General features: G+C 38.3%; 1 protein-coding gene across 7 annotated transcripts in view; it reads right to left on the bottom strand.

Moving 5' to 3' along the window:
- Positions 1-23,028, bottom strand: part of ARID1B (AT-rich interaction domain 1B) — a 329,115-nt gene that overhangs the window by 282,210 nt on the left and 23,877 nt on the right. For all 7 annotated transcript variants that reach the window (XM_071740628.1, XM_071740632.1, XM_071740629.1 and 4 more), the window contains exon 2: positions 13,888-14,082. In XM_071740628.1, the coding sequence (XP_071596729.1) occupies positions 13,888-14,082 (195 nt within the window). The remainder of the gene's footprint in view (positions 1-13,887; positions 14,083-23,028) is intronic.

Genomic DNA, 23,028 nt, shown 5'->3' with positions numbered 1-23,028 from the left:
TATTTGGAGGAATTTTTAAACATGTTGTCGTTAGTTAAAGAAACCACTTTAAAATAAACCGAATCCACATTCAAAATATCCTTATTAAACAAACCAGAAATAGCTTCAAGAAGTGAAGCTTCTACTTATAAAATTCTGACAGATGCTGGAGACATAAACAGCAGGAGAGAATTAAGTTTTTCCTCAATTATTCATTTAGTAAAAAAACCTTTAAGCCATTTCCAAGCATCATCTATAGAAAAAAAAATGCCTTCCAGCCCATTTAGTTTGTGACCACTCCCATCTTTGTTTTGCTGTCCCTCTGAAAGTAAAGTGTTTGTGTGTGTACGCAGTATGTCTACCAATCTATATGCATCCATGGTCACAGAATTTATGTTGTTGCCTGTTTGAGCTCAATTCTTTCTGCATGCCATATATTTAAATCAAGATATGGTCCTCGCAACAAAAAAACACTGATTTACTTCTGTGACCTGTGTTTCATCTGCCTTTGAGTTCCTCAGTGTCAGATACATGCTCTTCCAGACAAACTCACCTGCTCTTACACACACACAGAGGCTTCAATATAAACTCGTAAAGGTTTCAGTGCTGTCAGCAGAAGCTGTTCCTGCTCCCAATGCAAGTAACATTCTTAAAGGACTGGTCATGCTGCTTCTTTTTTATTTCAGTGGTATCTAGGTGGCACTAACTAGTACCCTCACCTGCCCTCTCTGCCAGGACAGTAACTCAAGAAGCATTTAATATAATTTGCTTTTGAGTACTCAGTGATTCAGAAGTACATAATATCATTCTTGATACAGAGTACCACTTTCCCTCCCCTTCTACCAATTCAATCTCTCTAAATAGGTTATAACCATTTATTTTAATATTCCAATCCCATGAACCTTCCCACTAGATTTCAAGTAATACCAAGTAGATGAAATTTATAATCATAAATAAGAAATTCCAGCTCCTCTTGTTTATCACCCCGGCTACCAGCATTAGAGTATAGGCAGCAATTAAATCATAGAGCTTTTTTAACCCCTCCTGTCATGTCTGAGTACCTTGATCACTTTTGTTTACAAAACCATGGTTTAGATTTCAACGTGTGCTTACATGTTGTTCCTCTAATCTTACCATTCACCCCCCCCCTGCCCCAACTCAGAGCTATTCCACCCACCCAAGCGAATGTGCGCCCCAGCAAACTGCTTCTCTGGCTACTGGAGGGAGCCCAGCCAAAGAACATCTTCCCTTCCCTTCACAGATGATAACCACCTTCTCCAAAATCCCAACAGCTTTCTACACTGAATTGTTCACCCTACCAGCAGGTCGCTTCCAGGAACTTTGTTTCTGTCCTGCTTATCAGGAAGGAAGGCAAAATGGATAAAGAGGCATTTAAAAGCCTCCTGGAAACTAGCTCAAAACCCTACCTTACTAATGGGAATTCTTCCACCACAGCTGACTGACACGACAGCCAAATTAGGCTGCAGGGTTGAGGAAGGGGAAGAGAGGGGGATGCTATGTTTCTTGCACTAAATGGAAAAGGTGTGTTTTCCTCTAATTTCATTGAAAGTTCTGAGACATGGGAATGTCCCTCAGTCATCATCGTCTCGCAGGAGTGTGAGCTATGCTGACCTTTCTTTAGATCAGAAAAAGACTGTCCAGATGCATTTTTTGGCTAGAGCAGCAATGCAAACACCACAGGTCTGAAGTCCTCCCCTCCCATAGCATGGACTTAGTCCACTTACTTCCACTGTCTTGAAACTTCTGACATTTTCATTTATACAGGAAAAGAAGAAACCACTGCTTCAATATGGTTTCAAGAAGTATCATATTCTAAATTAGTGGTACTCCAGGGTGTCCAAAGGTATGACAAGGATTCAAGCCCAGGCAAAGACACTAAAGTGCATCAACCAGTGACATCATCACCAGCTTTGTTCTGAAGAAAGATTAATGTTTTGGTGGGTTTTTTGGTGGTGTTTTTGGTTTTTTTTTCCCAAGATTTGCATGTACACACTTATTTTTAAATGATACCTCTTTTCTCAGTAGTTATAAAAACTACTTCCATCCAAATAACTGCATTTTTTGTAATGGTAAAGGTCCATATTTTTCCACAGCCCTACTGTCACTTTATTTACCCCAACTGTCTCACAAGCAGAAGGGAGACCTTTGAGACAGATAGCTCATAACCACACAGTTTTCCACTAAATAACTCTAAGAAGGAGCAGGTTGTCAGAGGAAGGGCTGGTCTCCTCTCCTGCTGCCTGTGAAGACAGCTCTCCCTGGCAAATGGGAAGCCTCCTGTGCCTCTACAGTTGGAAACCACTGCCATAAGGGGAAAATTGACACAAATAACACAACCTTAGCAAATTTCACTAAAAATAATCACGTAAACCAACGGGAGAGAAAAAGGCTAGTGGTGGCATTCCTGAACAAAAGCAGAGTTTCAAAGGGAGCCCCCCAGCAGTTTCCTCCCTCAGTAGGGAGAGCAAACAGAAGACTGACCATGCATCCATAACACTGCGATCCAGAACAGATTCAGGTTTCCATTATTCACTTATTTTTCCATGAGTAAATACAGTGTAACTAACAATATTAATGTAGCAGTAAGGGCAAACATGTACACCTCTGCCTAGGCTGACAAATATATTTGCAAGGCTCATTTCACCGGCAGCTAAACCAAGGAAGTTGCCCCAAGACAGGGAACCTGAAGGGAAAAAGAAAAATCCCTCAAGGCAACAGCACACAAATACACTGTTGTATGCTGCTTGCTCCAATAAGCACACTGACTTCAAAGGCAGGAAAAATTATGGGACAAGAATGAATTAATGTCCTTTCATCGGGCCCTATCGCCCAATTCATTCTGCCTTTTTCAGCACAATTGGGATTTTCATAGCATATCACATTGCGGTGTCTGAATATCACCATTTCCAAAACAAGATGTTAACAGCATAAATACAGAACTCCAGCAAGTGTGTGAAAACAAGACTACACTTTTTTTCTACCACTGTTCAAATATCAGCAATAAATTATTTCCCAGTGCATGAAAATAATAAAGAAAATGCATCTTTTTAAGGAAAATATAAAGTCTTAGCACTCTTACTGCATCCCTTAGGTGAGCCATTCACTATTTTGTTTTCAATTGTAATACATTTTCTATACCTCATGCGTTACTACATGAACAGTACTAATGAAAGCAACACAGGGAAAGCAAATACTGCATTCCAAAAATCAAAGACAGCACAGCAATAAAAATGTGCAGATTTATGTTAGATGCACTATGAAAACATCTCCAGGCTAATCACAAACTGTTAAATCATCCTCAGTATTTCCCATTGCTATCGTCTTCCTTTAACAGAGGAAGACAAAAAAAAAAGAAGAAAAAAAAGAAAAAGGGGAAAAAAAAAGAAAAAAGCCATGATTCAAAATGGTAGTTCAGTAATTATTTACAGCCCAGTATGTAATCGTCAAAATGACTGGCAAAGTTCTTAGCACATCAGCTCAGATGTATGTGAGCAAGGCATTCCTTCCCTGTGGTAGGCGGCCCCATGTCAAGCAGCTATGTGCTGGAACTTGTCCTGTGCTACCTGTTCAAAGGGAACTGTGCAAGAATATTTCAAGCTCTGACAGATACCACTTTGTGCAAATGCATCCACAGGAGCATTAGGAAAAAAAGACAGCACTGATGTTTCAGCAACCCTTGTGTCAAGAAAGGTGCTCTCCTGCATTTTTATTGACACGCAGGAAGCGCATCATCTTTTCTTGTACAATCAGTGCTAGCACTGCCATTGTGCTGCTTCTCCACCAGTGCCCTGCTCCTCTCCATGACTTTACCAAACTCTATTATGACTTTGGACCTCCTGTTTTCAGAGATGCTACTGAAAACACCAAATAATTTTGCAATTCAAAAACTGTAAAAAGCAACTGAAAAAACGCACAATGCAAAAAAAAAAAAGTGCTATAATTTGCTGCATTTTATTACTACAGTATTAACAAGTGCTGAAGTGTGCTGTCCTTTCTCTCAGCAAGTATTTATAAAAATCTTAAATGTATTACATGGAAGGATCCAGGCCACAGTCATTCCTGCGTACAGCTGCAAGTGTAATACATAAGATTTGGTTCACATATAAAAAGTACTTTTCAAGTAAAAACATGTTTTCTCCTCTAAGCAGAACTCTACATGCAGCCTGCATCTTTCCACATTCTTATAAACAACAGCCCTACAACCAAGTTTCATAGCAATAACTAATTTTATCCTCTGGCCTAAAAACTTAATTAAAAAAAAAAAAAGTGCTTTCCAGAAAGCTGAAGTTTTGAGAGTTCCTGCAAGCAAGTCTAAAGCGAGTCCAATAACAACACAGCAACTCACACGTACACAGGGTTCTGATATTTAGTCAGGTTTTTACCCTACTATACAAGATCTTAACACATGCCAAGAATAGGAACATATTTTTAGATAGTTATATATGTGAAAGATGAAAATGAGATGGCAAAACACAAGAGAGAAAGAAGAAAGAGAAGTCTATACTAAAGACGCCCAAAGTCTATCTGATCTTTTCCTGGATGTTCAATTACTTTTTGTGGTTATGCTCCTTCAGTAACCCCTCTGTTATAGGCCTAAAGCAATATCAGAAAACATTTCTTGTAGTGTGTAAAATCAAAAAAGATTGAGGCTCATGTACCCACACAGTCTTGGCCTTTAGTGAAACTATGCTTCACCATTTGCTGCAAGACTGCAAATTTACTCAGGTCATAAAATCAGGTTTTTTACTCAGGTTAATCTTCATTTTGAAAAGGATACAAGGGATTTCTCACAGCATCACCTCAGAAGACTGAAAACCTACCTGCCTTCTCTCCAACATCAGGTGTGATTTTTTTTCCTTGGTGAATGCACAGTCTAAAGTATCATTTTCTGCAGAACTTAAGGTTCATTTTAGAAATAATAGTTTCTTCTCTAGGACAACTTTCCGACCATAAAAGGGCCATAAATTCTAGGAAGTATATACTTCTCAGATATGCAGGGGGATATTTTGGCCAACCAGTAATAAAATGAAACCAAGGAAAAACACAAACCAGTTGATTTGCATCTCTCCTATTAAATATTCTGCAATACAGTGCAAGAGTCAAAACACATATCAATTTTCAGTGCTGCCAGTTAGGAAGTTAGGAGGGAGGGCAGAGGCAAAGCTGTGGAGTGAGTCAGAAAGAGCAGGAGGAGCTCAAAGCAGAAGTCCTTCTGAGCAGCCCTGCCTGCTTCCTCCCTGCACAGGCTCAATCTGTTCTTGGCACGGGCCCTTTTCTATTTGTTTTTACGGAGCACCACTCTCTCACAGCATGAAACACATCAGAGAGACAGACAGTCCTGTGAAAAGAACAACACAGTTGTGCTAACCTGTCCTGGAAAACACATTTTTGACAACATGGCCTGTAAAACACACGTTACATAGACTCAAGATAAGTAATGTCACTTCTATAATTAAAACATCTTCCCTGAGCAGCTATATAAACCTTGTTTATTTTGATTGGACTGTTGTCTCAAAAGACAAGTTATATTATAGTGTGCCAAGAAATATGCAGAAATCACATCACTGTTCTGTTGAAGAAACTAATAGCATGTAATTTGTCCCTCTGATATAAATACCAAAGCCAGCTTCAGTTGCTTTCCAAAAGGTAAGCATATGAATATAAAATTCAAATATGCTTTCTAATATTGTCCAGTCACTAGATTGTTTATTACCCACTACGTGTCTTGTTCTTAATACATAAATGCAAAAAGCATTACCGAGAAACAACATCCAGAAGAGGAGGGAAAGGATGGAGAGTAAAAAGAAATAAAAAGGACACTGATTTTCTCCCTGCTCCTTTACCCCTCTCTCAAAAGACACTGTATGATTCAGAGAACAAATACTTACCTGAAACTATAAAACCACTTAACACATTTGTTCTACTTGAGGCAAAGCAACAAGTAAGAAACAGAAGTATCAGAGAAGCGCCGAAAACCGGACTCACATAAAAATGGGTTCACAAAAGAATAAATATTAACGGAGTTGTACCTTTAAGTAGCTTGGTTATTAAATCTTTCTTTCATCAGTCTTGAAAAACACTTGAAGTATTTATACAAGTATTTATAAGACTTTTAGTATTTATACAAGAATCTTTACATGCACTCAGTTAGTATAGCTATAAAGAGCAATACAATAATGTATAAACATGAGTTTTACAAAAATTACCTACAGAGAATGTTAATAGTCTTAACCATATTTAAGTTATTTATATATATATATATTTTTAAGATTTTATAACTCATTTACTCCCACAAAAGTCTTAATGCTTTAGGTCATAAAACATACAAAACTGAAGCCAGGTCGCTGATCAAACCTTGATTATACTGCATGGGACTCATGTCATTTAAGATTAACTACTGAAAAAAAGGCATAGAAAATGCTTTTGATTTTTTGCAGTACTTACTATGCTACTGTAAAAGTAATTTTTACTTAAGTTTTTCTGAAACTAAATCTAACAAAAATCTTAGGGTTTGTGGTTTGGTCTGGGGTTTTTTTGGAAAAAAAAACAACACACAAACAAAAAAACCCACTGCTGGTTGCAGTAACAGACTAATCTTGAGCTACTGAAACATCAGATATTTTTTGAAAGCTCTTCATTGTTCCAAGAAGAAAGTTACCTGACTTTGCCCAAGAGTCACCAAAGTGAAGGGTACTGACCTGTGTCATTCTGAAATTACCTTCTATTGACTTAGAGGGTTGATTCTGCCTGTGCTGCTATCAACTAAAGACAATCACCCAACTCCCACGACATGGCCCCCAAGTGAAACCGTAGCTTCACAGCAAATTTCCCACTGATTTCAGGCAGCTTTCACCTTGTTATCGTCAGCCCTATTTTCAGCTGTGGGAAACACACTCCCTATTTTCCAAAAAAGCAGATTCTATTGCCTCCTTTGCTTCCTTTGAGTAAGTTCAAATTTATGGACAACTGATAGTATCTTCTGAGAAACTTAGACCAAGACTTAAAAAAAATGCTGAGTTTCCCCCCTGGGGACATTGCAGAAAGTATGGCTGCAAAAATCTAAACATGCATGCAAATGATGGGTCTGGATGTCATTTCAGTAGTTCGGTGTGCCAACAATTCTTTGATTATTCTTATTAACAGAAAATGACAACTACAATATTAAGAGTAACAGTTAATTATTCCTTACCTATACTTTAAAACCCTCCTGACACAATCATTATACGGCAGCTGTTCAGCAGAGTAATGCAGCAGCCTTTTCTTAAAGCAAGATGCTTATTTTACTTCAAATGTAAATAAACTGATGTCTCCTGCTGCCATGTAAAATGAGCTGTTCAAAATTATTTTGTATCTTCCTAGTGAAGCAGCAAACAGCCCTCTGTTCTCCACTTCTTATCACCAAAACCTATTTTCTACCTAACTCCAGTGAAGACTGACAGCTAATCCTTCAGCAAACCATGTTCACAACAACCACATAACTGCTGCTTCCTTAACAGCAACCTTCTTCAGAACACCAACACACAGGGTTTGCATGTTTTCCTCTCTCATGCCCCCACTTACAAGCAGAATAGCAAATGTGATTACAGCTATTAAATATTCCAACTGAAGTACAATCATTTAGCAGTAACGAAAATATATTTTACTTGGCATAGTACGTTGATGACTCTTACGCACTTTCTATACAAATGCAGGCTGCCATTTACTCTAGGATGGATGTAAAAATTAGCATTTACTGAACATCAGAACATAGTAATTGAACAAATAAAAATGTCGACCCTGTCTCATTTCCAAGCTCTCTCTCACTAGCTGAGGGATCAGTTCTGTTTCCTTTCCAACCTACATTTTTTCCGCACGGTTTCAAAGAAATTATAGAAGCTACTGAAATGCTTCCATTTACCATAATAATGCAATTCCACTACTTTAGGGATTTTCCTTGGTAAACAATCTCAGATGACCAGCATTAAGACGAAGAGCTAAGCTACCAGAAAGACCCCAAACTTATGTCAAATTTGATTCTGTGATTATCTGTAATCTGTGCTCACCTCTCTCTATAGAGTGAATTACACTCAATAGAAGGGATAATTCTAAAGGAGACAATACAACATAAAGCCTTACCCTGCCATGAACTAAAGTAGCAGCCTTTTTTTCAATTTAGTCAATGAGGCTTAGTATACTAAAAAAAAGAACTATGCTAAACATTTTCCTACAGTCTGTACAAGCACAGTATTCAGCATTTTCCTAAATCTGAATTTTAAAATCCCATTTCTTTACATGACAAAGAGCAGCAACTCTTCTTTGCAATTATTAACACTTGACCATCAAAAGATCCATTTTTGAAAACAACCTTATAAGGAAGACAAATGCTGTGACTTCTAGTCCCTTTATCTGATTCATAAAGGAAGGATTCAAACTTTACACATGCAACAAAGTGTCTCTTCTACTTATTTTATTGACCTTTTTTTTCTTGAAGTTTATACTAGTTCAACAAAATGACAGATATATCATTCAAACAAATTTTACTGAGAAATTATTTTCATTCCAAGTATTTACACGATTTTAATAGAAGAGGAAGATGGGAAAAGATTCACCTTTAAGACTTTCAGCCTTTCTGCTTTCTAAGAAGGTCCATTAACTACTAGTAAGATCTCCATCTAAATGCCCAGGGGAAAAAGAAGCTATACAAAATGAACAGAACCCCAAAATACAATACAAACACCAACAGCATCCCGCCAAAAAAATCCTCACCAAAACCCAAAACCATAGTGCTGAAGCACATACTGATCAAAGTTTCACACTCCCTTTTTGTATGTATGAAGTGCATCCATCAATCTTTTTTAAGAAAAAGCACACCTCAGCGTGTTGTCTTCTGCTGTTGTTTTTTGAGATTCACTCATACTGAGTAATTCTCTGTTCCTGCAACATAAATAGTCTAAGAAATGAAAATCCGCTTATTTTCTGTGTCTGCTCCCTTAACTAATATTAACATTAACTGCAATAAAAGCTGGTTAGGAGTACAAAATATTGCAACCTACTCGATATTGTCTAGATGGTGAGGAAAATTATATGTACAGTATACACACAGAAGACAATAAATGTGTCATGTAATCTGTACTTGCTGCATGAATGTGCTACATTTTAAGGTAATGGTTCAGAGCAAAACATTTAGAAAGCCTCACTTGCTTGGCAAACTTCAATCTTCTAGAATTAAAATTATTTCAGAAAGTAGCACACACACACAACCAGCCACCCAGTAGTAAACACATTTGTGTTTGCTAGCTTTAAAACTCTACCTGCCAAGCCAACAGCCAATTGATTTCCTTGGCGTAAATTCGACATTTCCAATCTGGGACATTACCCAATATGAGCACTGTAAACCCTTTCCTAAATGAGGTAATCACATTGATGCTGCTATAGTTCTGGTTGACTTGCAGTTTCCATTACAATAAATCCTTGCTGCACATTCCCAGAGGTTTAACAACTTCTCTAGCTCTTAAAAAAAAAATTTACTCCAAGTTGAAACCTCCCACATAAGACTAAGAAAAATACAACAAGCAAAAAAGCAGCACATTTTCCTTAAGCCTCAAAATAATATGTACATTTTTTCAAAAGTGGAGGGGTGGAAAAATATTCCTCTGAATATTTACAGTTCCACTCTCAAAAATGTGAGTTTTCAATTCTGCCAATTAATATTTTTTAAATATTTTCTTTAAATGTTAAAGGGATAACTAACTGCTTCTTACCCTTTCATCTTACAGCATTTCTATAGCAAAAAAAGAAAGAAAGAACAGACTGAGGCTCAAATCTTGTAAATTACTTACGGCAAGAAGACTCAAGGCACTAAGACAACTGCATGATCAGTACTGAAATGAGAAAGTACCAAAATCCCCCATTTTAAGCAGCTATTAGGAATCACTATTGTACACATCCACACAACTATCTTTCATAAAGAATTTACTATGCATTATAGCAACATGATCCTATTTACACAATGAGCTGTTGTTCCAGTCCATCAAGTACACAAGAAATTTTAATGCATCCTAAAAAAATCAATTAGGCAATGATCATCTGATTACACAGGCACATCAGACCATTCAATTTTTTCAAACATATTCATAAATCCAAGCCTCTGCAGTTTGCTGAAAACTTCCAAACCTATACATGGTTCAAGGAGATGATTTTTAAGCTTAATGAAATTCAGCACAAAATAAAGTATTACTTGCTAGTAACATGAAAAAACAACACCATCAGACAATAGCAGAAAAAACATTTTCTTTTAATAGGTACTCTAAGGTATTTCTAGTTTTAGCAGAATTTTTTTTAAAAAATAGCAGAAACCTTTCCTCCAGCACACAGCACTAAAGCATAGAAACACTTTGGCAAGGCACTCAAATCAAAGCTAGAAACTGATTAGAGCATGATTACTTGCTTTACTAAGGTGCAAATGGGTTAGGGGGAGAGAAAGAAGTTAATTTAAAAGGATATTATTGTCTTTATAATCAGATCTTATTTCACACCATAGTGAAATGTATTGCAAAATGAAGCCTGAAGTTTGCAGGTGCTAAGTACCCCTGCATATTAGGCTTTTCAATTTTGACATCACCTCTCTATAATTACAGGAAGTATCTAAGAGATTAGAAACTCTAAGGTAAACCTGAAAGCGTGCTTTTCTGTTCTTACATATATACTGTGATATACCCAAAGTCCTGTGTGAGAAGTGCTAATAATCCTAAAATTACATTCATCCTATGCCCTTAAAATTTGACAAAATTCTGTAGAGTTTTTCAAATAGGTTAGCATTTTGTGGCAACAAGCCATCGACCATGTTCACATGATAAATCTGGATTTCCATTCTCAAGCATTGGCGGAGAAAAAAAAAGCACCACTGGATTCATCACCGTTTCACCACTGTTAGCTACATGTCTTCATATGTATCTCAACCCCTTTGTCTTTACTTCTGTTATTGAGCAATGAAAAGATTGTCTTCATTTCAAATTTTGCTCCTTACATAAGGTTTATTTAGTAATTCAGGAGAGCTCAGTTCCAAGCTCAGATGCTTAGGAGATTTGGTTTCTCTCTTCACAGCATCCTTTGCAGCCATGTCACTGCACATATCCCACATGTTCTGTACTCTCTTCAACATCCTGCAATTCCCACACAGAACATAAAGAAAACTTGGGGTTTATTTGCACCTTCCTGTTTGCTATTAAGCATGCCTAGAGCAAACACTAGCTTTAAGAGAATGTCTGCAGCATTAGGTAGATATCAGTTTTTCAACAGGTTAGCAAGCTATGCTTGACACCCATGCTGCAGATCTGTAGAACACCTGATAACATTTCATCTTTTTCATCCTCTTTAATCTTTCACTGCTTATGCCAGAGGGCTCCCTGCCCAAAACTCTCTCCTCCACCTCTGGGCTCCAGGCTGGAACACATTATTCTTTGCTGCGCATGACACAGACCAGCTGCCTACATCTAGGCAATTATCTTCACTTCTACCATTTCCATTAATTTTAGCCAGATCTGTAAGGTGTTGTTTTTCGTCTTCTTTTTTTCAATAGCAGAATCTTGCAACAGTCTGCATGTTAAAGTCTGTTAAGTCCCATGGTTACAACCTCAAACCACAATGCCTGCTGACAAAGAGCCAGACTTAACACTTCAAGCTCTTCTTCAAAATTCAGTCTCACAAAAAGTCGTCTCTTTTCATCCAAATAAACAGAACCGACACCCTCAGCTACCTTTGGGAAACTGCAGACTACAACTTAAATTAAGAACAACCTCTTCCAATGATGTTTCCTGCCCTTCCTACAGTGTGGCACTTTCTTCATAATCCATCTACCCAGTGCTCTCTCTGCGCAATACTTACATTTGAATATTGTACATGTTTAAAGCCCAGTGTTTTTTAACAAATCAAGCTTTCAGAAGTGCCTTGCACTTCTGATAAATTCAATGCGACACTGTAAAAGACTCCAATTTTCAGAAAGTGCTGAGATGTATCTTCTGAAACTTCTGGCAATATTATTTATTTTATATATATTATATCTAGAAGTAGGTACATGCTACAGAGCCAATTTTAACAAGCATAGCTAGGCTTTCCTTATTTAATATTCATGTCACAGGAGTAAAAATCCAGCCAGGAATCAAACTGTGGCATCCTGTGCCAAAGACAACTTACCACTCAGCTGGTAAGTTGGCAATTCAATTTACAAACCTGCATTCCTGCATTTTAATCCTTTGTAGAAAGGTGGTAATATATGAGCAATATGAAAAGAACTGGATTCAGATCATTAGAGGTTCACAAACCAAACACATGAAGCTTTGGAGGCTGTCCAAAATAAAATCATGCCTAGGTGGTGATGTCCGTTCAATAAAAATCCAATGTCATAATTATCCTCTCACTTTTTCCCCAAAGAGCATTACTGCTCAGAACTGTGCTGCTGCTCAGCCAATTACATTAATGCTGTGAGAAGACAGATAGGGCTGGCAGCCAATCGCTGTGCCAGGTCACTGCCTGCTGACGGGTAATTTACAATTATCAAGCAATTAGCAAATGAAGTGAAAATTCAACACTCATCTCCACAGAACACAGAATAATTCATTTTAAAATTAAAAATATGTTTTAATAACTTCATTTTGGCTGCAGCTGCACAGAGAAAAATGAAACCTCCTTTTTTCAGTTTCTCCTCCTTTTACGACTGACAAAATGCTTCGCTTTTTTGAACCTAGCAACCAAATATAATCTGACATTTCTAAACTAAGCAATCTCCTCCTTACAAGAAACTATCTATTTAACTACATAAAAGAATAAAAATTAAGAGTGTTAATAATGGTACTACTCAACCAACTACACTATTTGAAACTGTTATTTAATTAATCACCTGATTAGCATTCTGTCCTGTTGGATGGGTGACAGCAAGTATTAGCCAGGTACCTGCCTGCCAGGGAGTCAAAAATTTTATTTTCTTCTCTATATTTAACAATAAATGACTAGTTGCAGATTAGCTTTTTTAATGTCAGTTCCACAAAACAAATGGTCTTTCCCATTACTGATCAAGTTATTAGTCTGTTCTGCTCAAAATGAAGTATAGAGTTCCCATTGCATACACTCAAATTCCTAATTAAAAAAAAAAAAGTCTTGTAAAACATAATTTCTTGACAACCTGTATTTATCCCTTCCTCTAGAAAAAATTACTGTATCTTCTGTAACATATGGTATGAACATTGGAATTGACATTCTTCAAAAAGGTAGGAAAAAGGCAGAAGAGGTCACCATCAATAATGAAATCCAAGTTGATGAAAGGAGATTTGTACATTATGATGTCTCTGATACAAAAAGAAAAATATCCTGCCTTTAATGAGCTGGTTTTCATCTTATATTTAGACCTATCCAAGCCAGAGAGAAAAAGAATGAAGAACAAAATAAAAAAACCCAAACAAACAAAAAATCATCCGAAATATACACAAGGCTAAATGATATCAACTAGAAAAAAACTAATGGCATTTGGCATATATCTCTTCAAAAAAGGATACTAGCAACAAAGTAAACTTTTTTTTTAATGTATGGGGTTTCAGATAACATTCATATTGTCAACATAATATATTTACTTTTAGAACAGTCCTTCACCCTCCTCCTTCTGCAGAAGTACTTATTTCTGGGGGGTTTGGTTGGTTGGTTGATTGGGGTTTTTTGTTTGGTTGTGTTTTTGTTTTTGTTTTTTGTTTTGTTTTGCTTGTTAGGGTCTTTTGTGTTTGGGGGCTTTTGTTTGGTTTGGGGGAGGAGGGGGTTTGTTTGCTTTTGTTTTTTCTTGCAGCCTCGGTATTACCACAGTGTCAGCAAGGCAGAGAAGGAGAGGAGGGAAACCAAAGCAACACAGACAAATCCTCCACAAACCTGTTGCTGTGGATACTGCATTCCTCCCATGGCTGCCGGGGCTCGGCCCTGCATTCCCACGGGATAGCGCTGGGGGCCGGGAGGGCCATAGGACTGCCCAGGGTAGGGGCTGCTCTGCTGCGCCTGGGAGTGAGGGTTATTGCCCATGCCGTACAACTGAGGTCTCTTCATCACCATCGGATCCATTGGACTGCCCTGTTGGTAAACACAAGCATAGGAAGACTTTAAGGTCCAGAAAACAAAAAGTTGGGAACTTAAAGAGGGCAAGCTACACATGCAATTATCTCAGTGCTTTATGCATCAAATATTGACTGGACACACAAAGTACCATGCTCTGGTTCTCACATGAGTTAGATGAGGTTTTGAATGGTGAGCCTGGGACTTCCACTGCATTTGAAAAAGTAACAATAATTTTGCACTCAAACCTAAGGTTGTCTCTCACCTACAGAAAAAGCAAGTATGGTAACTGCCCAATAAATTTCAGCTTAAGAAATAATTAAGTATACTGTTGTAAGCTGATTAGCATCATTGATTCTAATGTGGGAATATAAATAAAACTCTGTGTATCGAGAGAGAAACAAGTGGTGGGCAAGCCATTTAACCTTGAGAAAATGTCTGTTTTCTCACCTTGAAAAAAAAGGGCAAATGAAAAGAAAATAAAGTTTCCAAGAAGTGCAATTAATACAGACCGCTGTATTTCAGCGCTTTCATATTGCTATCATGTGCATTAATAAATTTCCAGATCATAAGGCAAATCATAACCTACATTTCACATGGAAGTTTGGATTTTCTGAGGTCTATTAAGGAGAAAAATAAACTGCTATCACAGATGGAGGGGGAGGGGAGTAAACGGTGGGAAGTTTTATTTTTAGACTTTTTGGCAGCACTTACCAAGCACCGTAACAGTTTCAGGACGGGTGTCAACCATTGTGCGGTATTAGTCTCATGTTTTATTACTGACAACTAACTGAACCAGAAAAAAATATCACACTTTGTCAAGTGCAGCACTGTATTGTTAATATGGCATCCATTTTTTAATTCACAGAAGAAAGGGGGGGAAAGCCAATTGCAATCTCATTTTCATGGGAGAGGCATATTCCCCCCCGACCTTCTCCCAGGGAAAGAGACTTATTAATTCACCCAGCCAGCCCACCCTCCCACCAGGAGCAGGACTGTGTTTATAGTGTACTGTTGACCAGTTTCATTTTAAAGCCTCCTATGTAACATGGCTTCTGCAAGTCCTTTTTAGCCATTCAATTCTGATGTAACAGCTGTTATGGAAGTAAATTACACCCACCTCTCATGTCTTCTCATTACTGCTGTGTATACTACCAAGCCGCTATGGCTTTTTTTCCCTATACACACAAGGTACATGCTCTCCAAAGAAGCTGCTGCTTAATGAACTATACTATATTGTTCTTACCATTTTTTTTCTTACAAGTAAGTAACTCAAGCCTTCTCGCTGTTTTTACTGGCTCTCCCCACCCTTACCAATGCTGATTTGCCAAGAGTGTCACCAAAGCCAAGTAAAGTATTCTGAACGTGGACAAAATACACCTGAGGAGGCGGAAACTATAATCTGCTCCTCACAATGCACCTCCATTTGCTTCAGGAAAGGACTGCCCTTTTTTGCCACCACAGCAAACTGCACATTCACTTCTAATTTTGGGTGAGTATTACTCAGCAAATTTCTCTTTATTATTTGGCTTCTTTGTGGCCAGATTAGAAGCTTCTATTTTCACCACTAAAAGTCCCTGGGTCATTTGCTATTTATATTTCATACTTTTCAAAATCAATGATTCTCCAACCACTTCAGGCCACCTGACCCATAACAACACTCTTTTTTATTTTATTTTGTTTTTTATTTTTTTAAGGCCATGCACTCTCACCACACTTTTAACTAAAACCAACATGAACACAAAGGTTCAGAATATGAACTAGATTCCCTCTTACATGGTCCCAGGGGACAACTTAAATTCCCTCTTACAGACTTGGATATTTTGTCTACATTTATTTCTGTGTTTTAATGCTCATTCTGTGCAACACCTGCCACGCTGATCTTCTCAAATACAAATCCTTGTTCAAAGTAAGTCTCAAGTTTCCTTCACAGGATTCTCATCAAGCCAAACAGTACTGTTCACTGCCACCACCTCCTGTTTCAGGGTATTATTTCCAGGTCTCAACTCCAATAACAACATTAAACTCAAATTTAGTTTTAATTAATTCTGAGTGTACTGTTTTCTGTTCTGCATCCAATGCTTAAACATAATTATAAACAATGCAGATAGCTACACAGCTAAAACAGCCTGACACTTTCCATTATTAAGACTATTTTCAGGTGCACATAAACTTTGCCAAACTTCAAGCATTTAGGTTGAAATTTTCCAGGCCATATGTATGCCTGAGGCTGAAATTCTCTGGAAAATTCAGCAGAAACAGTTCAGCTATGTCTTAGAATGAGGTCACAGAAAAATACATCGTTTATGTTCTTACATAAAACACTTAAAAATACCTCTTGAATACCATGCTTTGGGGCAGAGAATTTTAATTTGCCAGGGTGACATTGGAGGTTCAGGAAAGGCAAGGTGTGTGCCCCTGTGGAGAGAGCACCTGCACGTCACCAGACCTCAAGGAGCACAGGAGAGGGAAATGGGAGCGGGTGAGCGGCACAGCGAGACCTCACCAGAGGAGTTACAAGGGGTATGGAGGCGGCCTTGAATTTACCAGACAAAGAAAGAAGGACAATGGGTTAAAAAAAGCAGCGGAGGCAGAAGTAGGGCAGGAAGAGTTGAAGGGAAGAAGAGGAAACAAGGTCAGGAGGTGACAGGGATACAGCCCGCAGAGTCTCTGTCCTCTGGACTAGTGACCTCCAAGCGGTGGAGGACATGTGTACATGTGTGTGTACACAGGTGTGTGTGTGTGTACACGTGTGTATATACGCGTACACGTGTGTGCGTGTGTGTGAGCCTCACTGCTACTTCATCATTCTCTGCCTTCCCTCCAGCCTGCTGTCCCTTTGTTTTTCTTGTCCTCTCCAGCAGACCTATTCCTCCCTCCCTCAGGTGACATCTCTCCACTTTAGAAAGGTGAAGAGATGAAGAGCCTGGGATATTGCTGTAACTCCAAGCTGTAGGTGACCCACACAACACTGAAACCAAGGGGACTGTGTTCATGGGGTAACAAGGGACCTGGATGTACTCAGGCCTTACAGTGGGCACTGTAAGTCTGGCATCGGGATCAAGGACTGAAGATATTAAATATGATAGGGCTAGGTTGAGAGAGCAGCAAATATCCCCAGACAAATTACTGGGACAACCTAGAGACCCACCCTGGATGTCAGTGCTGCCTGTTCCCTCGTCTCTCCAAGGTATCAGGGAAAGGACAAACAGTACAAAGAGTACTCTCATTTTATTTAGGACTGGAGAAGACAGGCAGTGAGGAAGCACATTTCATCCCAAGCCTGGTCTCTATAGAAGGTGGAAATTCACCACTGCTATTCCTGACTCCCTTCAGATGAGATCCCAATTGTCTGTGCAGTGCAGCTTTAGTTGGAGACACCCACCAGTGACTCAGTGGCTGCCAACACATTTCTGCAAGGCAGAACAGCTACATCTCCCCAGATTCAAGAAACATTACCACTGCAGAAGTTCAGAACTGTTGGAACTAAGTTTGCCCTTGCAACACTGATCACGTTTCCTTCGCGGATATAACTCTCTCAGTCTTTAAATACATGGTCCCACTTATGCTCTCACAGGTAGAGGATGGGCCTGCTCCAGGGGTCAGACGACACCAGCCTGATGGAAGGGGTGTTACGGGTTACTGCACCGAATGCTTCACTTACTGTATGGGTAGTGAATGAAGCAGAAGATGACCCTACCATTAAGGTAGATGCATGCTGCTCAGGCAGAACTGCAGTTTACCCGATTCTGCCACAATTTTTCACTAAAACAAAAGATTTTCAAGTTTTACGGATTTAATGCATCCCTTATTTCTCAACTTGAAATACTTACAATTTAAATTGCATAAAACGCTTCGTAACTGCAACTACTTTTGAAGTAGATGAGAGATGTGCTCTGATGGTGTTTTCAGAAGCTATATATTCCATCCTAAACAGGTCATTCCAAATTCCTACAGAAATGTCTCAGTTTCCCAAATGTAAAAATAAAAAATACCATCATCTCTTCACAAGAAAGGTGATTTTAGAATTTAATATGACCCCGATCAATACCACAGAAAGCTACCTAACAAAAGAACAAATTTTGTTTTCAGAATAGCATATGGTGAGAAAGACCTGGAGCCAAACACATAACAGAAAGAAAAAACAGCTGCTCACCCACTACTGTGTGTCCCATACAGTGAAAGTAAAAATTTAATTATAACTTTTTCCGACTTCAGTGCCTGCACGGTTTTCAGCTTTAGCCTTCTTTTAAAACTTAGAAGTTTCGTTATTACAGCAAGAGCTTCTTTCACCTACAATGTTTTGGAAAGTTATTTAGGAGTTGTTAGTGGAGAAACATATTATCTTATATGAAGGGTCCTTGAAGATTCATGAAGTTCGAACATTTTTTTCAACATCAGTTCCAACAGTTTTCAAAGACAAGATTTGGGTGACAGGATGATTATGACAAGTGTCAACCTCTTCATGTTGTAGGGATTAACAACCAACTCCCCACACCTGCTCTCTAACTTTTACTTAAAATTACAGCATTGCTGTAAATGCATCACATCCTTCTAAAGCCCAATGAGCATGCACAACCATGAATGGATGATGTGTATTTTTTCCCATCTTCCATACCTTTACTTGATTCTGTTACATGCTGTATTGCAAAGTTTAATTTTTATTTTACTGTCATTGCAGTCTCCAATATCCAATTTTTCTCAAATGCTATTGTATTCCCAATATACACATTACCTTTTTAACAATTTAGCTAGTGTTTGCTCATGCTGTTTGCTGCCTCATTCTGCCAGGCAAGCCTGAATGAATTCTGCCTTATGCTTCTAATTCTGCACCTCCTCTTCAACTTGCTGCATTTCATTTAAACTTTGCATAGATCTGCAGTTCCTCTAAATACCTCAGACTTGTTCTTTGCTTCAGTCCACAGTCACACTGTAATTTATAAACCCTTTATTACAATGTCTATCTTGTGCCAGTATCAGATTCATTTGAACATGTACTATCTGGCTTTATAAGAACAGAGCATTTCATAAGAGTCTTTTCTATTAGGCACCTGGTGAGCACATGAGAACACCCAATGGAAGGTTTGTTAATGATTTCAATAGGGCCAACATTTTATTCCCAGTCTCTGGATTGACAGTCCAACCATTAGGTAGGATGAAGAAAAGCCCACGCTGCCTACAAATAGTAACTGACAACCTTTTTCTGTTACCTGCTCCTTTTTTCAATATTTTTTGTAAAAGAATGAATATATTCAGCATCCCTGCTATATATGCATATGTGAAAAAATTAACATTCTACACCTACTTGTAAGCTCACTATCAACACCATTTCTGCTCTCCTCCTAGCCCTACATCACCTCACCCTGAAGTACCCAGAGATTCAATTTTACCATTTCTAAAGTGAGAAGAAAAAAACATTATAACAGTACCATTTTCTCTCGTCATTTAACCAATTTCTACTTAGATCTGAGGCAGGGTGCCCACTGGAATAACCTGAGCAGCAATCTGACCAAGATACATCAGCTCTTACTTTTGGGATGTTAGTGAAGTTACATATGCATTACACATACTATTAAGTTATCAATGTACGATTTACTTCTAACAACAAAATCTGTATTTAACAAACGTTATGAATATCATCAATAGTCAGGGTCTCAAAGCATAACTTAGCTGTTGATGCTACAAGGAACCCCATCACTAAAGTCTCAAGACATGGAGGAGTGGGAGACACTTCACAAAGGTCACAGTGTGATTCACAAGTGAGGATAGAACTCTTATACAAGGCAGAGAGAGCAATTCACTACAAGACAAGAGTATTCACATGAGATGTAACTACTCTTCAAGTGAAAGTGTGCTTTTTTCTTTGTTTAAACAAAAAAACTGAAAGCAGCCTTGGCTTGGCTGACAACAGCAAATATTGCAGTTTAAAGAGACTATAAGCCACACATCTCAAGAACTAATGCTACATCATTGGCGCCTGAAACAAAACAACATGAACTCAACACTCTCAAGAAGGCTTGCCCTCAAACTCCTAGAGCTACTGAATACAATAACTCTTTGTTTACTCATTCATCTGCAGCCAAAGCTTCTGTCTTCACATTAAAGAAAAAAAAAGAAAAAAAAGGAAAAAAAAAAAAGCCTCTTTATTAATACCAAAGCCTTGAAACCTCATAATAAAGACAGCTGACAATCAGCTACCGACATTCCAAGAAAGATGGGCATGGAGCTCTCAGCTCTAGGTCAGGCACCAAGTTACAAATTTATCGCTAGAGATAATCACAAGCATTCACCATAATACAATGACACAGCTGGCATGAGGACACAACTGGGGAAAAGATAATCCATTCCTAGATAATGCCATCATTTGTATGAACATGTACAAGGACTCCTCAGCCAACATTTTTACACGACAAAAGAGCGAGAATCAAAACACAACTCTTGTTACGCGTGTTTTAAATACCCATTTAAGAAAGACACAAACAACTATTTAAAAAGTATTAATGCACAGCATTAAGTTCTGACTTAAAATCCGACATTAAGGTTCCAACATTAAAATCTGAGAAATGACTGGCAAAAATGCTTCCTGTGTTTTGAAATAGGAAGTCAACTGTCTGTACTTCACTGAAATTTAAAGTAAAAGAAGTCAGTTGCACAAACACAATAAGGCAGAAGCGAAAACAAAGCCAAGTTCAACAGAAGCCTATGATGAAGGAAAATGCTGTGAATTAAGCATATACGAGCAATGATTAAACAAAACCAGCAATTTTCCTTGTCTTAAAGGTTTTGCATACTTCCTGATTTCAGCTGCAGGGAGACATCAGAAACATTCATTTGATTTTGAGTGGAAAATTAAGTAATTAAAAAGGGAAAAGAGAAAATAAACACTATGCCCCACCAAAAATCAACTACCACTCCACTAGAACATTTACAAATAATTACACATGCAAGTGTCTCTGCAGAGTCAAGGAGAAGGATTTGTACCCTGTTTTCTAGTGTTCTTCTTGGTCCTCTTTAACACAACGTGAAAACTGGATGGGCAGCGAATCTGCTATTCTCTAGTAACTGTTTTGTAGACAGATAAATCTAAAGGACTACTGAAAGAACAAATCACAGTGAACATGGCAAAGAACATAAAAACAACATTTTAAATTTTAAAACATAAAAAACATTTTAACAAAGTAAACAAAGTATACATAACTAACCTCTTCAGTTGTCACTAGGAGTGCAGGCAGAGGCTAAGAAAACATCAAAAAGCAATTATACACATAGATCACACCCAATGCCAAAGCAATTTGTTTCTGACAAGTTCACCTGAATATACAGCTCAGAACTGCTGTCCTTCAAGTTGCCTTTGTCACTTCCAACTACTGACATACAGGTAAGACCCCAATTGCTCTGAAGTCAATTGAAAGCGTGTCATTTGTCCCCATTATACCTAAATACTCAGCCTTCTACTGTAATCCACTTTTCTAACTCCAAACTTCTCCAACGAATACTTAGGAATTATCTTTTTGGTTCTTTTATTTGTTTTCTCCAACTTGGATGCTACATAGAGGACACCACCTTCTTCTATGCATAAAGATCTGGTTTCATAGCAGAAGTGCTCCCCAGTGAGCTAGAAGAAATTTCTAGTGCAGCAGAACTTAAAAGTTCTTAGTCTAGATGTCTTATAGCAAACATGTGACCACACAACATGTCATTGATTCCAGCTGCTTCTCCTACCTGCTACCAAATCATGACCATGTTTTAGCTATTTCCACCCACAGTCCAACATCTGAACTTAAAATGACCACATAGGGTGGTTTTGCCCCAGTACAACAGAGTTGGCACTGAAGCATGCAAGACATGGGTATGGTTCTCAGTCTGCCATTTCTTCTATCAAAATAGTAGCCCACAGCAGGAGAGCAAGACAGACAGCAAGGAAAAACAGTATCTTGAAGATCCCAAGCTAAATTCAACAAAGGGTGGCTCACAGCCCTAAGGCCTCCTCAGTAGCCAGCACTATAGCTCAACAAGGAAGAGAAAGTCCATTCACAAACCCAGAAAACTCTAAGTTAAAAAAAGAAAAGCCCCACCCAGAACACCAGTTACTTCTATTTTGCCTGGCAATGAGGTTCTAAGCTTCCGAGACAAGTAAACACCTTTGCTCACAGGGCATGGCTGCCATCTGGAACTAGAAAAAAATTCCCTTACCTACTTTGTACGGCTCTTACACAAACACAGGGTTAGATGGAAAGAAAAGGATGTACTAAAAATAGTGTCCATCAGGCAAGTAGCAGCCCCAAAAGGAACGAAGGGAGCTCTGCAGGAAGGCTCCATGCAGAAATAACAGGAGTAGGAGGGGAAAACGCAGAAAGTCCTGAAAACTAGTCAGTGGCAGAAGGGGGGGACGTGAAAGAAATCCCACATCCACCTCAAATTTTAAAGAAAAATCCTCCTCAACCTAATAAAAATTCAAGTAGATCTGAATACACTCTCTCAGTTCCTTGGCTTTATAAGCAAAAATAAATTTAAAGGTTAGATGTATTTAATTGCTGTAGAAAGCACTAGCTGACACAGTGACACTACGGACACTGAGCAGGACAGTGTACCTACCCACAGTGAGGCACAACCTATCACAACTAGGTCACAAGCCACAAGTACATACAGTTAGCTGCAGGTTTTTTTCACGCCATGCATTATATATAGTTGTATATTAACACACGCACACAAAAAGGTATGCTGGTCATATATCCTCAGCATTTATGGCAAATTATTAATCAAGTCCCACCTGAAACAATTTGTTAAATTGATTTTAATCACTGGGCCTCTCATGTGAAGCTTTGTATAATCAGCATTTCATTTACAAAATTAATTGCCTGATTGATTCTCAAGAGGCAGTAGCTGTCATTACAGTGCTGTCATAACTTTTGAGTAGGGGTGTCACAACACTGAATTCTGACAGTATGAAGAGCACTGCTATTT

This window comes from Heliangelus exortis, chromosome 3, assembly GCF_036169615.1.
Source record: "Heliangelus exortis chromosome 3, bHelExo1.hap1, whole genome shotgun sequence".
In the NCBI taxonomy this organism is placed as follows: Eukaryota; Metazoa; Chordata; class Aves; order Apodiformes; family Trochilidae; genus Heliangelus; species Heliangelus exortis.
Note: the sequence above shows the minus strand (reverse complement) of the source record. Positions and strands in the feature narration are given on the sequence as shown.